The sequence below is a fragment of the Sciurus vulgaris genome (genome assembly GCF_902686455.1).
Source record: "Sciurus vulgaris genome assembly, chromosome: 8".
Taxonomy (NCBI): domain Eukaryota; kingdom Metazoa; phylum Chordata; class Mammalia; order Rodentia; family Sciuridae; genus Sciurus; species Sciurus vulgaris.
The window spans coordinates 14,975,307-14,990,023 of NC_136468.1; the positions used below are offsets into that span (position 1 = coordinate 14,975,307).

The window sequence follows — 14,717 nt, forward strand, 5'->3', positions numbered from 1 at the left end:
ATGCTTTGTAGTTTAATATTAGTTTGTCTGTATTAGACAACATAGTTCAGAAAGGACACCTGGACAAACTTTTTTTACAAACTTGAGTTACATGAAGGTGTATATTTAATTATAATACATAAGCAGATTTTGTCAGTGACTTGGTGAATGGTTATCCTTGTTTTGTTTTCTGCTATGAGTGACCGAAGCACACTGTTTTTGTTGTTTGATTAAACTGTTGTTAGAAGACATTCAAATTTGTTCAGGCTGGTGGATATTAGGACAAACAGGATATCCCTAAGGGTCATTAATTGGTTCTTTAATTCCTAAGTGTTGGTTATAATTTTATAACAAATTTTAACTTGCCTTTTGGCTTATGGTCACCATTTCAACCTCATGTTTATCTTACTATGGATCAAACAACACGGAGTCCCTCACATACCATACTTTTCCTCCCTATTTCCAGTGCTTGTTCATCTTGAATACTAACTCTGATTTCATCCTGAGGGCTTTGTTTCAGAATTATCTCCAGTAGTTCTTCCCAGTTGGTAGCCTGCTTGGATAATTAAGAGCTTCTTAGCACCCATCCACCTCTTTTTCCTTCAACCCTGTGGCTCTGACTCTCCATGGCTTTTCCTCCCCAGTCATCATCATCTCCTAAAGGATAGAACAAGCTAGAGGTAGTTCATAGACTGTTTAAGTAGCTACTTAATAATGTACTTTTTTCAAAGCCCTCATTTCAGAATAGTCTGCCCTCTGAATGTTTTCTATATGCTGTTCAAAGTGGCCTTTTTTGACTGTTCACCAGAATTGCATTCTAAAGTCCCAAGACATAAGCAAAACAGGAGCATAGTAACTCATAAATTGCTGGGTTGCAGCCACTTAAAAAATAAAATCTTTAATACTTAGAAATTAACAGGATTGTGAGCCTATGAATGATTTATATATTATCTGTACAGTTTTTAATTTCAAGACAAAATTTATTACAAAGAAATATAAAATCATTACAAAAATTTCAGAGAATATAAATACAAATAAGCACCAATAAACCACCATCAAAAGATATTTCATTAATATGTTGATGTATGTTATGTATCCTTTCATTAATTGTATTTTATAATACTCTACACAGTGGTTTTGTTATTGGTTTTTAAGTATGGAATCATACAGGGTTTGCCTTCTTCATTCACTCTTAAACTTCTTTACTGGTTAGTAAATATTATGTTCTGATCACAGCTATTCTACATACTATTGACTCAATGTTTCCCTTTTTTTTTTTTTTTTTTTTTAAATACCAAGTATGTTCTCCAGTTTTAAACATACCCTGACATTTATTTATGTATTTAACAGTTAATATACACTATGTCCAGACTGTGTACATAATAGACTTTACCTATGTACTCTCCCTATACACACACAGACAAACACACACCTGCGTCTACCTCACAGGTAGATGTGAGGTAGATGCAGTTACTATCCCTGTTTTTGTTTTTTTGTTTTTTTATTGTAAACAAATGGGATACATGTTGTTTCTCTGTTTGTACATGAAGTAAAGGCATACCATTTGTGTAATCATAAATTTACATAGGGTAATGTTGTTTGATTCATTCTGTTATTTTTTCCCTTCCCCCCACCCATCCCACCCCTCTTTTCCCTCTATACAGTCCTTCCTCCATTCTTGCCCCCTCCCTAACCCTAACTCTAACCCTAACACTAACCCCTCCCACCCCCATTATATATCATCATCCACTTATCCTTTGGTTTTTTGAGATTGGCTTATCTCACTTAGCATGACTATCCCCGTTTTACTGATGAAGAAACCAGGTTATAGAAAGGTCAAGTAACTTGCCCTAGGTACTTTGGCTTCGGAGAACAATTTCTTAACTTTTGTGCCAGGTTGTTTTTCTGACTTACTCAATTTTTCCAACAACCCCAATGGGTCCTTAATGTCATGCAACAACTGTGCTTCCAGTTAACTGATTCATTCACTTTCCCTCTCTCCTAAAGACTGTCATACCTCCTATTCTTAGATCTTCAAAAACCCTTTTCCAGTAACAGTCAGCTGATGACCTTGCTGGCCATTTCATTAAGAAAATTAGAAGTACCAGCTATGGCACCTGCCCACCTGCCTACCTTCATGGCAAATTATTTTTCACTAAGCATCAAAGCCAACCACTCCATTATGGTCTTGATCCCATCCTCCTCTTCTACTCAGAAAGATCTTTTTAGTGACTCTCCTATCTCTTGTTCATCAGCAGTTTTTCCTTTGCTACCGAATTACCTTCCTACAAATATCTTTTTTCCAGTGCACATTTGGCAGAACGTTGACAGTTGTTAATCTAAGTAGAAGGTTTACTAGGTATTTACTGTATTCTTTCAACTTTTCCTCTATGCTTAAAATTTTAATAATAAATAACTTTGAGGGACTCTCTTAATCCTACTGTCTTCTTCAGCTATCTCATTCCTCTTCTTTCCTCTGCAATAAAGCCTCTTAAAAGAATTGTTGATGCTCAGTGTTTAATTTCAGTCCTCCCTTTTTATCTTGGAACCCATTCCAATCAGACTCCACAGAACATTTATACTAAGACAGTCTGATGACCTCTGTGCTCTGGTTAAATTCTCAGTCTTCAGTTTGATGTTTCAGAAACATAGGATGCAGTTAATCACATCCTTCTTCATGAAACATGTTCTTAATTGTTTGGTTAATCATGTTCTTAATGTCTTGGTATTCAAAATCTGGATAGTATCTGTACCACCTCTGATTTACATTTTTTAGAAATGTAAATCTTAGTTACCACCCCAAATCTACTGAATTGAAGTCTCCATTTTAACAAGATCCCCAAATGATTCCCATGGATATTGAAGTTTGAAGAACACTACTTTAAAGCATATTTTCCTTGTTGTCCCACTACTATCTGTTCATCAGTTGGTTCCTCCTCAACCCCCTTGGAATCTCATCCAGTTTTATGGTTTGAAGAACCATCTAAATATCATTTATCTGCCAGTCTCCAGCCAGTTTATTTTGTTTGTACTCAAGATTCATATCTAATTATCTGTTTAACATATCTATTTGACTGTCTAATGGGCTTCTCAAATTTAATACATGTGAAACTGAGCTGCTACTCTTTTTCCTTGAGCCCATTCTTCCTACATCCTGTTCCTCTCAGCAGCTGGCAGTTGTTCTTTCAGCTGTTTACATAGATCAAATATTATATTTTGTCCTTTTTCTTCACAGCACACAGTCAGTCATCAACTCTATTTTCTGCTTTATCTCCAAGACAGAACAGTTGTTGCTCAGCACATAGTGGGCTTCCATTAAATGTGGTTAACAAAATAATAAGAGAAATAACCAGCAAGATAAACATTATCACCTCCCTATTACAGATTAGAATCTGTAAATTATAAAATGTACCCAAGGTCATATGGCTGTTAAGGGACATAATTGAATTTCAAACTCAAATCCATGTGCCCAAAACCCTTACTCTTTCTGCCTTTCTGCCTTTCTGCCATGCCTCTCTGGTCACATCTCTTAAGTTCTCTGGACTCATAAATTCCCATCTGCATAATTGAAATTGTTGACTTTTTGCATGCTTCACAAATAAACAAGTGAAGGTATAAAACCACTAGCAAATACTCTGAAAACTTCTTTAAATGCTACATGGGTGCAAAAGTATGGTAGTGATTCTCCATTTTATTGAAGTGCTATAGTTTTTGCTTTTAAGTCTTCAGTTCACTTTAAATTAATTTTTTGTGTTATGAAGCATCCATCAAGTTTTTTTTTTCTATATGAATATCCAGTTGTTCCAGCAATATTTGTTATAGTGTTCTTTCCTCCACTGAGAAAGCTTGCTTTGTAAATAAACAAATGTCGCCTCTGATTTTATGTTTGCGATTTGTGAATGTTTGAAATAAACTTAAAAAAAAAGAAAGAATAGCAAGGTTTTTGCTATTCTAGACAAAAATAGGGTGTGCTGAAAAATAGGAATAGGCAGGCATTGACTCTCTCCAGAAAACCAGAACATGTGTCCCCATAATTCCATCTAGAAACTGAATGTGTAGTATTTGAAGTTACGAGATTATCTTATAGTTGTGAACTCTGAAGATTTCATATACAAACTATGCCTCACTTTCATGACAGTAAAAAATATGAATCACGGTGACAATGAAAAAGAATAAAATCAAAAACAGATCCTGAAGGTTTTAAAGTTTTCTGCAGGTAAAGATGAGGTAGCTTCAGATCTCCTAAGCAAAGCACTTAATGCCAACAGGGGCAGTGAAAACCCCAGGTAGTCAAGTCACATATTACATGAATAATACCCAATGGAAGAGATAGTCCTATACCCAGTGTATTAGAGGCTTTGGCGATCAGCAGGCTACCATCTCACTCTTCTGTAATTTCACAGCTTGTTTTTTTCTTCTTCTTCTTCTTTTTTTTTTTTTTTTTTTTTTGGAGGGGGTGTGTCATTCTATTTTCTTGTTTTTGTTTTTTGAATGTGTGATACTGGGGTTTGAACCCAGAGATGCTTTACCACTGAGCAACATCACCAGGCCTTTTTATTTTAGACATCGTCTCACTAAATTGCTGAGGTTGGTCTCAAACTTGAAACTCCTACCTCAGCCTCCTAAATCTCTGGGATTATAAGCATTTGCCCCTGCACCCATCTCTCTATAAATTTTATGATTATGTCATTGATTTCCAAAGAAATATCTGCTGAGATTTTTTTTTAATGTTTACTTCAATAAGTATAAAAGAACCAGACTTGACTACACACACGACTTCACTCCCTAGTATTAAATTTAAAAAAAAAAAAACAAAAAACCTTTTTAATATGGAGATGAAGTACCTAGAAATTTATAGTCAAGACACTTGAAAAAAAGAACAAACGTAAAAAATCTGTATTGTTGGATATCAAAATTTAGTGTAAAACCACAGTATTTACAACAGTGTAGTACTGGTAAGGATAGACAAAAATCTATGAAACAGAATAGAAAGCTTGGAAATAAATCCATATATCTATCGTGCTTTTATTTTCCTATTTTTACCAAGGTGCCAAGGCAATTCTTGGAGTTGACCCCTTCAATAAATATTGCTAGAACAACTAGATATCTATTTGGATAACATAAACCAGTAACCCTTACCAGACACATAACATAGACATTTACTTGAAATGAATCAAAGACCTGAGACTACAATGTAAAAATTTAAACCTTCTTTAAGAAACAGAAGAAAATTATTGTAGTCTTAAGATAAGCTAGGAGTTCTTTGGGGTGAGGAGCAGTACTGAGGATTGAACCCAGAGGTGCTTTACCACTGAGCTACACCCCCAGATTTTTTTTTTTTTTTTTTTTAATTTAAGACAAGCTCTAAGTTACTTAGGCCCTCACTAAGTTGCTGAGGCTGGCCTCCAACTTAAGATCCTCTTGCCTCAACCACCCAAGTCACTAGTATTACAGGCACGCACCATGTTAGGAAAGATTTCCTTAAGTCACAGAAAGCAAGGACTTATTAATTTAAAAATTAATAAGTTGGATTTCATCAAAATTTGAAACCATTGTTCCTCAAAAGACACTTTTCATAAATTGAGAAGATAAGCCATGGACTTAGAGGGAATGTTCGTAAAACACATCATCTAATAAAAGACTGGAGCATATAAAGTACTCTTGCAGCTGTGTAATAAAACATTGCCGGCTGAAAAAAACGGGCGTAAGAGTCTGGATGTGCCATGTGTCTATAATCCCAGCTACTGGCAAGTTTGAGGCCAGCCAACAGCTCAAGACTGTCTGAAAAAGAGCCAAAAGATTTGAAATTTGTATTAAACAAGATATGTAAATGGAAAATTAAGCACATACAAAGATTTTTTAAAATTTTTTACTTGTAGATGATACCTCTATTTTATTTATTTATTTTATAATGTGATGCTGAGGATCAAATTCAATGTCTCACACATGCTAGGCAAGTGCTCTGCCACTAAGCTACAGCCCTAGCCCCCAAAGATTTTGGTATAGTTAGACATAAGGAAAAAGCAAATTAAAACTATAGTGCTATAGCACTTCACCTATCAAAGTCCCTGTAATCAGAACTGGCAATACTCCCAGTGTTGGCAAGGATGAAGAACAACCTGGAACTCTTATGTATTACTGGTAAGGATTTCAAATAAGACAACCATTTGGGGAAACAAATTGATAGCGTCTTTTAAACTTACCAAATAGGCAATTCTAATCTTACCTACACCAAAAGAAATAAAAACATGAATCAACAACAAAGATTTATGCATGTACATTTACCGTATCTTATTCACAATTACTGAAAACCAAAAAAAAAAGTCCAAATGTTCAACAGGTAAATGGGTAAGGTATGGTATATTCCTGCTATGTAACACTTCATCATGTTGATCTCAAAATTGTTTTGCAGGGCAAAAGAAGCCATATAATTCTCTTTATACAACATTCTGTAAAGGTGAAACTAATCCACAGTGACAAAAAGCATTAACAATGGTCATCTGAGAGTCGGGAGGGTGTTATTAATTGCAAAAATATATGAAGAAACTTTTGGGGTGGTGGATATTCTTTGTATTGATTGTGGCTGGTTATTATACAATAGTATATATTTGTTGAAACTCATTTAATTATACATTTAAAATTTAATCACTTGTGTAAACTATACCTCAAATATTGTTTTTTAAGAGCGAAATCTAAAAGAAATGAAAGTGAAATAGAATTTAGGTCATTATAAAGCACAACTGAAAAATCTAGAAACTACCTATTAGATATTTTAATTATTTTTAAAGTGATAAATGATTCCTGACTGCAGTGAAGTAGCAGATTGTCATTCCCTTCAATCTTGCTCACTTTCCACATCATGATTTTCAAGGGAACTGAAGACATCAAAGTAGAAGGAAGAGTATATGACACTGTTAACTACTGTCACACCTGCTAGTTGTGACAGATTGTTTTCCATGGATGGCTAGGGTGTCAGAGAGTCAGCTTGTGTTTTCCATGGATGGCTAGGGTGTCAGAGAGTCAGCTTGCTAACTGAAGTTTGATAAGCCTTTGTGGGATATGTAGAATTTGATGAAAGAGGGCTGAAATGTAGGTGTCTACTTAGTCCAGGTCTGAAGTTTTAAAAATAGTTGAAAATACAAGAAAATTGCAGCCAATTAACATGCACCTAGAAGCTTTCACAAATAGACTAGATCAGTAAATCAGCCAGATGGTGTACTGTAGTATTTGAATTTCAGCAAAGCATTTGAATAATATTCCTCCTGTTTTTTGGTTTGGTTTAGTTTTTGATGTTAGTCTGGTTTGGTTTGAATTTGGGTTTTGTTTTTTTGTTTTTCCTTTGGTACTAAGGATTGAACCCAGAGGTGCTGTACCACTGAGCTACATCCCCTGCCCTTTTCATTTTTTATTTTGAGTGAGGGTCTCACTAAATTGCCAAAACTGGCCTCCAACTTGTGATCCTCCTGCCTCAGTACCCTCCATTCACTGGTGGCATGAGCCACCACACCCAGCTTTCACGTTGTTCTTAAAGATAAAATCAAGAGATGGAACACAAATGGCAGGACTTAACTAGGTTCACAACTGAATAAACAGTCATACCTAAAGATAGCAAGCTGGAAGATTTCTGTCGTCATTCCTCTCTTATGAATATGATGAGCATATTTAGCAGTAACGTAGATGAGCGCATCATTAGAATGCTGATCTTTTAGAACCTATTTTGAATGAAAATTAAAAGTTTAATGTGAGATTTTTAGGCCATATCTACAAACTATAAAATTTCACCCAGGTGTAAGGAAAAGTATACAAATATAGGAGGAGGAAGCATTTTATAGGAGCAATTAAAGAAAAGTAATTCTAATGTTAATTAAACATAATCTTAGGAGTCCATAGAGTGACAATGGCTCTCTTAAATCTTTTATGCCCACCACGGGGGACAGATGAAAATGGGACTCTCACTCTAGTTTGCGTTAGATCAAATCTTAAATGCTCACTTACTTTGAGGCATCATCTTGTGCTCTAAAAAGAATGCTGAAAAAATTAATCTTAGATAAGAACTTAAAAGGAGTATACAGAAAACAAATTTTACTAGATAATTTTGCAGATCCAAGAATAAATGATTCTATTGGTGGACGCTTTTTCTTCAAGATAGAAGATTCCTAAGAGAATTCTATCAAGAGACTATGATATTTAGTTGATACCATGTTTGTCTTTCCTAGTGATTTTGAAAATGCATAATACTGTTGTAAACCTGTAATGTTCTCCTTAACATCTTAAAAAATTCAGAGGAATGCCCGGTATAATTATCCTAAATAACAGATAGACTTCTGTAGCAGAAGTCAGTTTATTCTTATTCCCTACCTGTCCCTCAACAATGTGGTTGGTTGTTTTTTTGTTTTGGTTTTTTTGTTTGTTTGTTTTATTTTTTGCATCTTCCATTATAATGGGTCATTGCCTATGAAATTGTTTTAGTGTCAGCCTATATAGAATCATTTATGGTACAATTACTGTGAAACTTTATATTATATAGGGTTGGGGTGTGATGTTCATCCCATTTTTCTAGTTGGGGAAATAGTTTCTTTTCTTTCCAGCCTTTCATTATACAGACCTGGACTTTTCTCTTTTGCCACTTTTGTTACAGAAATATTATAGAAAGAGAATTATTACATGAGATAAAAATTAAGAAAGCAATTTGTAAACCCTAAAGGATTACACAAATACATGGTGATGCTATTTCAGGTTGCGGCCATTTGCAACTTTGATCTCCAATACATTTATGCTGTCCAGCTTCTACTGGTAATATCACTAGTTCAACAATCACATTTATATTTTGTTAATTATCTAGTACATTCCTGGACAGAAATTTTCTCTCCTCAAGCCTCCAAGTACATTTCTGTGTTTTATTCTGGTTCTGTTGCTTTGCATCAAATTTGTTGGAAGGATTGATACCATTCATCAAGAACACCTTTATCAGACTGGGGGTGTAGCTGAGTGGTGGAGTACCCACCTAGCAGGTACAAGATCTGGGGTTCAATCTCTTCTACTGCCCCTAAAAATAAAATAAAAGCACCTTTATCTTCACTCCTTTTAACTTCATCATGCCTCCATTTTCATATATTTATCTCCCATTTGGTTTTGTGTGTTCCATCTCACAGGAGAAGGAACCACTTTCAAAGACCAACACCTTTGCTGTGCTTTAGACCCTGGGTCTCTTTGACCTACCACCACCACCACCATCATCATTTACCCCCTTTCTTTCTTATGGTGTCAAGTTCTCCTCATCTTGAAAAAGCTTTTAGTTAGAACATGTTTATCTCTGTCTGATTTTAGCTTTCTATGTCACTGCAGAACTTTTCAAGCAAGTGGTACCAATAATTAACATCACATTTTCTTTCAGTGGAAGAGTGATATTGTAATGTAGCAGAACAGCACTGAGCCTACATGGCAAGATAATTTTATATTGTGATAAATGCTGTAAAGGAAAGAAATAGTGTAAATTTAGAGAGTAATTGGAGAAGGGGTTACTTTGGATAAATAGCAACTTGAAATAAAAAATTTTGTCCAAAAACCTAGTTTTAAAATCCTGATGTCTGGGAGAATAAGGAAGCTTAAATGGAGACAAGAAAACTTGAAAAATCTCAGTTATTTGCAAATCTTCCATTTTTAAGTGTTACATGATTTTGATTATATTATTTGGATTTTAAATTCTTATTCTAAAGCAGAACTTATTTCTTTATGGTCATTGTTAGATTTTAGAAGTTTTATCTGTTTTTTCCAGTATTAAACTTGACTAGAGTATTATGTATCCTGTTATAGTTGATTCAACTGACATGTATTGAATACTTAACATACATGAAAGGCCATTAGGCAATGTAGATAAGTGGAAATAAATTAATCGGAGCCCTTTCCCTCAGTGAACACAACTAAAGCAATTTTTGGTGGTAACATAGATAATTTAAACTTTAAGTTAATTTTAAAATAGATCCACTGTGGCCATTATATAGAGGAAGTCTGCTCCTCACTAGTTTCAGTAAGGTCCTTTAAGAATATATCATACCACCTTTAAAAATAGTTGTAATTTACCAAACTTTCATATTATGGTGGAGTTTATATTCTAAATAGAAAGCAAACATAGGCACATTTAAAAAATGAATTCAGCTATTGATTTTATAATTGCTATATAAATTGAATGAAAGATCACTTTCATTTGGGTTTGTCATAGGAAGGTTTCACTTAGGTGTTCCATCTTAAAGGACAAGTTTAAATCAGTGAAAAATAGAAGCTGATTTTGGAGAGATGGATGCAGGTGGGAAGCATCGAATGTAAAGGTGTATTTATAGGAAATGAATAAGTAGACTTGACAGGGTTGAAAGGTTTGTATTTGTAATAGTGAAAGATAAAGTGAAATCTTTGACTATAAAACAAGATTTGGGCTGTATATAATAGTAATATGTTTCTATAATCCTAAATTCATTTATAGTCTAATTTATGTATAAAGAGATTATAACAATGTACAGATTTCAATTGTATCATGATTCTAAATAAGTCTTTATACCCCTAAGTATGTTCTGTAGATTCTGAAAGGCCAGAGTCCTTTAGCCCTACTCAGGTTAAAATGATGTTTTGTTTTTCAGTTATTTACACGCCAAGTCAATCATCCACAGAGACCTCAAGAGTAATAGTATCCTTCCTGAAATTTGTCCGCGAAGTTTGAAAACATCCTGACTTTTTCTTCTGCATTTTGTCTTCACATTATGTAAAAACAGTTTCATGCTAAATTCAGTACACTGTAAAGAAAATTAATACATCAGTTTGCATGAGAGTATAGTAGAGCAGGATATAACAACCAGTTTTGGTTTCTGAATGATTGAGCACTATAAGAAAATCTGTCAAAAGTCTTCATAATATTAGGGCTTTTTTTTAATTGCTTGCTTACATTCTATCCACACCATAAAACATTAGTTTTATAGCTATCTGCTAGTTTCTTTCAGTCCTCTGCCCTTGTTCAGTAGTAGTTCAGATCTAATTAAAGACTCTAAAGTATATAACAGTGAGGTGAGAAAAACAATTCTTCTTTTTCCCTAAGCCCAGGCTAAGACCCTGCCTGCTGGCATCTTTATTCCAGCAAAGAGCCTTTATAGATTCTCCAGCAGCGCTAAAGGATACCTGGGCCTAAACGACCAAAATCAAATGGGAAAGTTCCTAGAGCTCCTGAAGGCTTAGGAAAGCATCTCACCTCATCCTTGTACATTTCAAGCCCCCAAATTTTTAAAAAACAAGTTACTTAGGTTAAATACAACTAATGATTGTTTAAAACATTTTTATCAAATTTAGGAAATATGAAGTACTGCACTTTTTTAAAGAATAACATATTACAGAATAACAGAAACTAGATCTCTTACCTAAAATTTTCATAATGTTTGCTGTAATAGGAGAATTGAGATCTATTGTTTTCCTTTACTTACTACACCTCAGATATATTTCTTCATGAAGACCTCACGGTAAAAATAGGTGATTTTGGTCTAGCCACAGTGAAATCTCGATGGAGTGGGTCCCATCAGTTTGAACAGTTGTCTGGATCCATTTTGTGGATGGTAAGAATTGAGGCTGTTTCTCCATGGATTAAATTTTTGGAGCCTGAGATGCTGCTGAGTTACTAGAAAGTCATTGTAGTTTTCAACTATAGTATTTCCATAGCTCCCAGTATTTGCAAAAATCAATGTTTTTATGTAAATAGTTTAATTTTTTTTATCTTTAAAAATAATGTACAAAGCCAGTTTCAATATATTTTGAACAAAAATATATTTTATAAACAATGTTTAAATTTTATTCAGAATTGTCTGTTTAAAAATATTTTGTGTTCAAAATGTCCTGTGTGCACTGTTTTTAAAAAATAGGTTTGCAATTTAAGGCAGGTGTGTTTTGCAGCCATTATTATGGTTTTGCTAAGAGAACTGTTCCTTTTAACAAAGAGGCTGTTTTACAGTCCTTTCTTAAGCTTAAACTGGAAAGTTACTTCCTTCAAAATGGAAAGAACTATGTAATTATTGGGGCAGCTGGGAGAGGAAAGGCAAGAGAAATTTTGGGAAATTTTGAACTATTAGCCATATGTTCAACTTATTTTCTCTCTCTTTATCCTTATTTCCGCTTTGTAGAAAAGACATAGAGGTTCTAAAAGAAAAGAACAAAACTTGTGTGCAGTTACTGCAGTAGACAGTTAAAAAGTCAGTTGTAGCTAGGCATAGTGGCATAGGCCTGTAATCCCAGCAACTCTCAGGAGACGGACAGTAGGCTTGCAAGTTCAAAGCCAACCTCAGCAATTTAGCAAGGCTCTAAGCAATGCAGGGAGACCCTGTCTCAAAATTTAAAAATTTAAAAGGACTGGAAATGTAACCCAGTGGTGAAGTGCCTCTGGGTCCAATCCCCAGTGCCCCTCAGAATTTATAGTAATCATGCTGTAAATCAGCGGTTCTCAAAAGGGTTCATAAGACCTTTGAGAAGGATAGACTACAATAATCCCTTTGTGAGACCAAATTTTCTTCTTATCCTCCAATCAAAACACCACATAGCAACATACTGAATTTTGATCTGCAAGAACAAAAGGAGAGTGAATAAAGAAGCAAATAGAATCCACCTGGTTGCTATTAAGCCAGATATTAAAGAGAATCATAGTACTATTCTCACTAACCTTTGTTTTGAAAATATTTATTAAAAATGGGTGTTCTGTGTTGACATTAATGGTTATTATTTTTAATATTTAAATGAATTAGTCACTATTTTAACAGTTTCTTGGTTAAGTTTTAATATGATAAATAAGCCACAGAATCAATCCACATAAAAGATTAGGGTCTTTAATAATTTTTAAGAATGAAAACAAATCCTAGGACCAGAAAGTTTGGAAACTGCAGCTGTAAGCTGAATATAGATATCCCAGAAGTCTTAGTGTAATTTTAAGCTTTAAATAATTTAATATGCATTAAAACTTCTGGGACACAAAAATGTTGGAAGGGCTTCTGAAGCTATATTTGCCTAAATTCCTCAAACTGTATGTAGCAATGCCCGAGAGAATTCCAGGGTAGGATTTCAAGTTTATCAAGATTGGCCCAGGTTTAAATCAAGCTATGATTTCTTCTGACAGTACGTGGAATTAGGGTAAATGGCAAAGTGGAAGAGAAGACATTGGACTTTAATATTAGAGTCAGGAGATCTGTATTCTAGTGTTCTGGCCATTAACTTGCAGGTTCCTTAACCTCCTCTCTCTCCATCTGCAGTGTTAGGTTGGACTAGAAAATTTCTGAGGCCCTTTCTAAAATTCAGTAATTGCAGTTAGCGAAGTTTTTTTTATTTTTATTTAATATGTTTAATGGTTAATAGTTAGAAATAGGAGGCTAATTAATAATTATAATCTGAATCTCAGGCACCTTTAAGGTAGATGCCTGTAACAAAAATGGCAGTGTATCCTAAGATGTTGGGCAGAAACAGATTTTAAGTGCTGAAATTGCAGAACCTAAAAAACAAACAATTCACATTTTTTAAAGATGTGTTTATTTTAACTACTGTGGGAGAATTCTGCCCAATCAAGTCCCCAAGTTCGTTCTTACTCTAAAAAATCTTAAGATTTTACATTTAGTGTATTATTACACAGAAAGTTTATATTTCCTTCTTATTATTTTTGTTGATGCCTGAGTAGATAAGTTCATCCTTTATGCTAAATTTTAAGGTAAGAAAACAGCCAATATTGTACCTCATTGTAAAATAAATCTGAGTTGATACTGCCTTCAGAAGCAAATACAGAACTATAGGCTAGGCAAGAAAAGTTTGATCAAAACTAATGTTATATGGTCCTCTGAATTATTTACAGTTGTCTTAACTTTCTTTTTTGTGTATCTTGAAAGAAATCTTTGTGAAAATTTTACAAATTAAATCACTAAATTGAGGATCAGTTATGCATTTCTTGTAAATAGGTTGCATACAGTTTATCAACCCATCCAACAACAACAGTGAAATAAAACTGTTTTTTTTTTTTTTTTTTGCGGTGCTGGGGATCGAACCCAGGGCCTTGTGTTTGCGAGGCAAGCACTCTACCGACTGAGCTATCTCTCCAGCCCATAAAACTGATTTTTAAAAGGACAGTTCAACTGATTTATACTCTGTCCCTCGCAAAAATTGGTTTGGGCTTTGAAAATTATGTCTTTATCATAACTGGCCTCTTGGTATTCTGGTTTGTTCATTTCATCAAAGTTGTAAGTGGTTTATTTTGTACTATATTACTTAAAAGTAACTATCAACAGAATGTATAACAAAAGCAATCTTTTTTATAGATGCAGTCTTCTCTTCCAGTCCCACCTTTTGACTCCCTTTAGGTTTTCCCACAGATCTTCCATCAGTGGTTCTCAATTTGGGTTGGACATTAGAATCACCTGGGGAGCTTTAACAATAACATCTGGGAGCCACCCCAAGGTTCAAATGTTAAGTTACTAGGATTGAGTGTAGTCTGGCCTTTATGAGTTTAAAGGCTTCACTAGTGGTTCTGATTTGCATCTGTAGTTGAGGGCCATTATTGCCTCTCCTTGTGAGATACCTACCTTTCCCACACCAGGAATATTTTCCCGTCTTCCAGCCATTTTTGCAGTTAGTAAAGCTTTTGCTGTCAAATTGATGTTTTCATTAATATTCCTGCAACTTTCATTCTTTGCAAATGAAATCAAACAGGAGATGCAAATGAAGGAATAAATCTTTTA

At 34.4% G+C, this 14,717-nt stretch overlaps 1 protein-coding gene across 5 annotated transcripts in view; it reads left to right on the forward strand.

Annotated features, from left to right (window-relative positions):
- The window catches only part of BRAF (B-Raf proto-oncogene, serine/threonine kinase), a 181,606-nt gene that overhangs the window by 143,195 nt on the left and 23,694 nt on the right, over positions 1 to 14,717 (forward strand). For all 5 annotated transcript variants that reach the window (XM_079150111.1, XM_079150110.1, XM_079150108.1 and 2 more), the window contains 2 exons: positions 10,611 to 10,657; positions 11,452 to 11,570. In XM_079150111.1, coding sequence (XP_079006237.1) covers positions 10,611 to 10,657; positions 11,452 to 11,570 — 166 coding nt within the window. The remainder of the gene's footprint in view (positions 1 to 10,610; positions 10,658 to 11,451; positions 11,571 to 14,717) is intronic.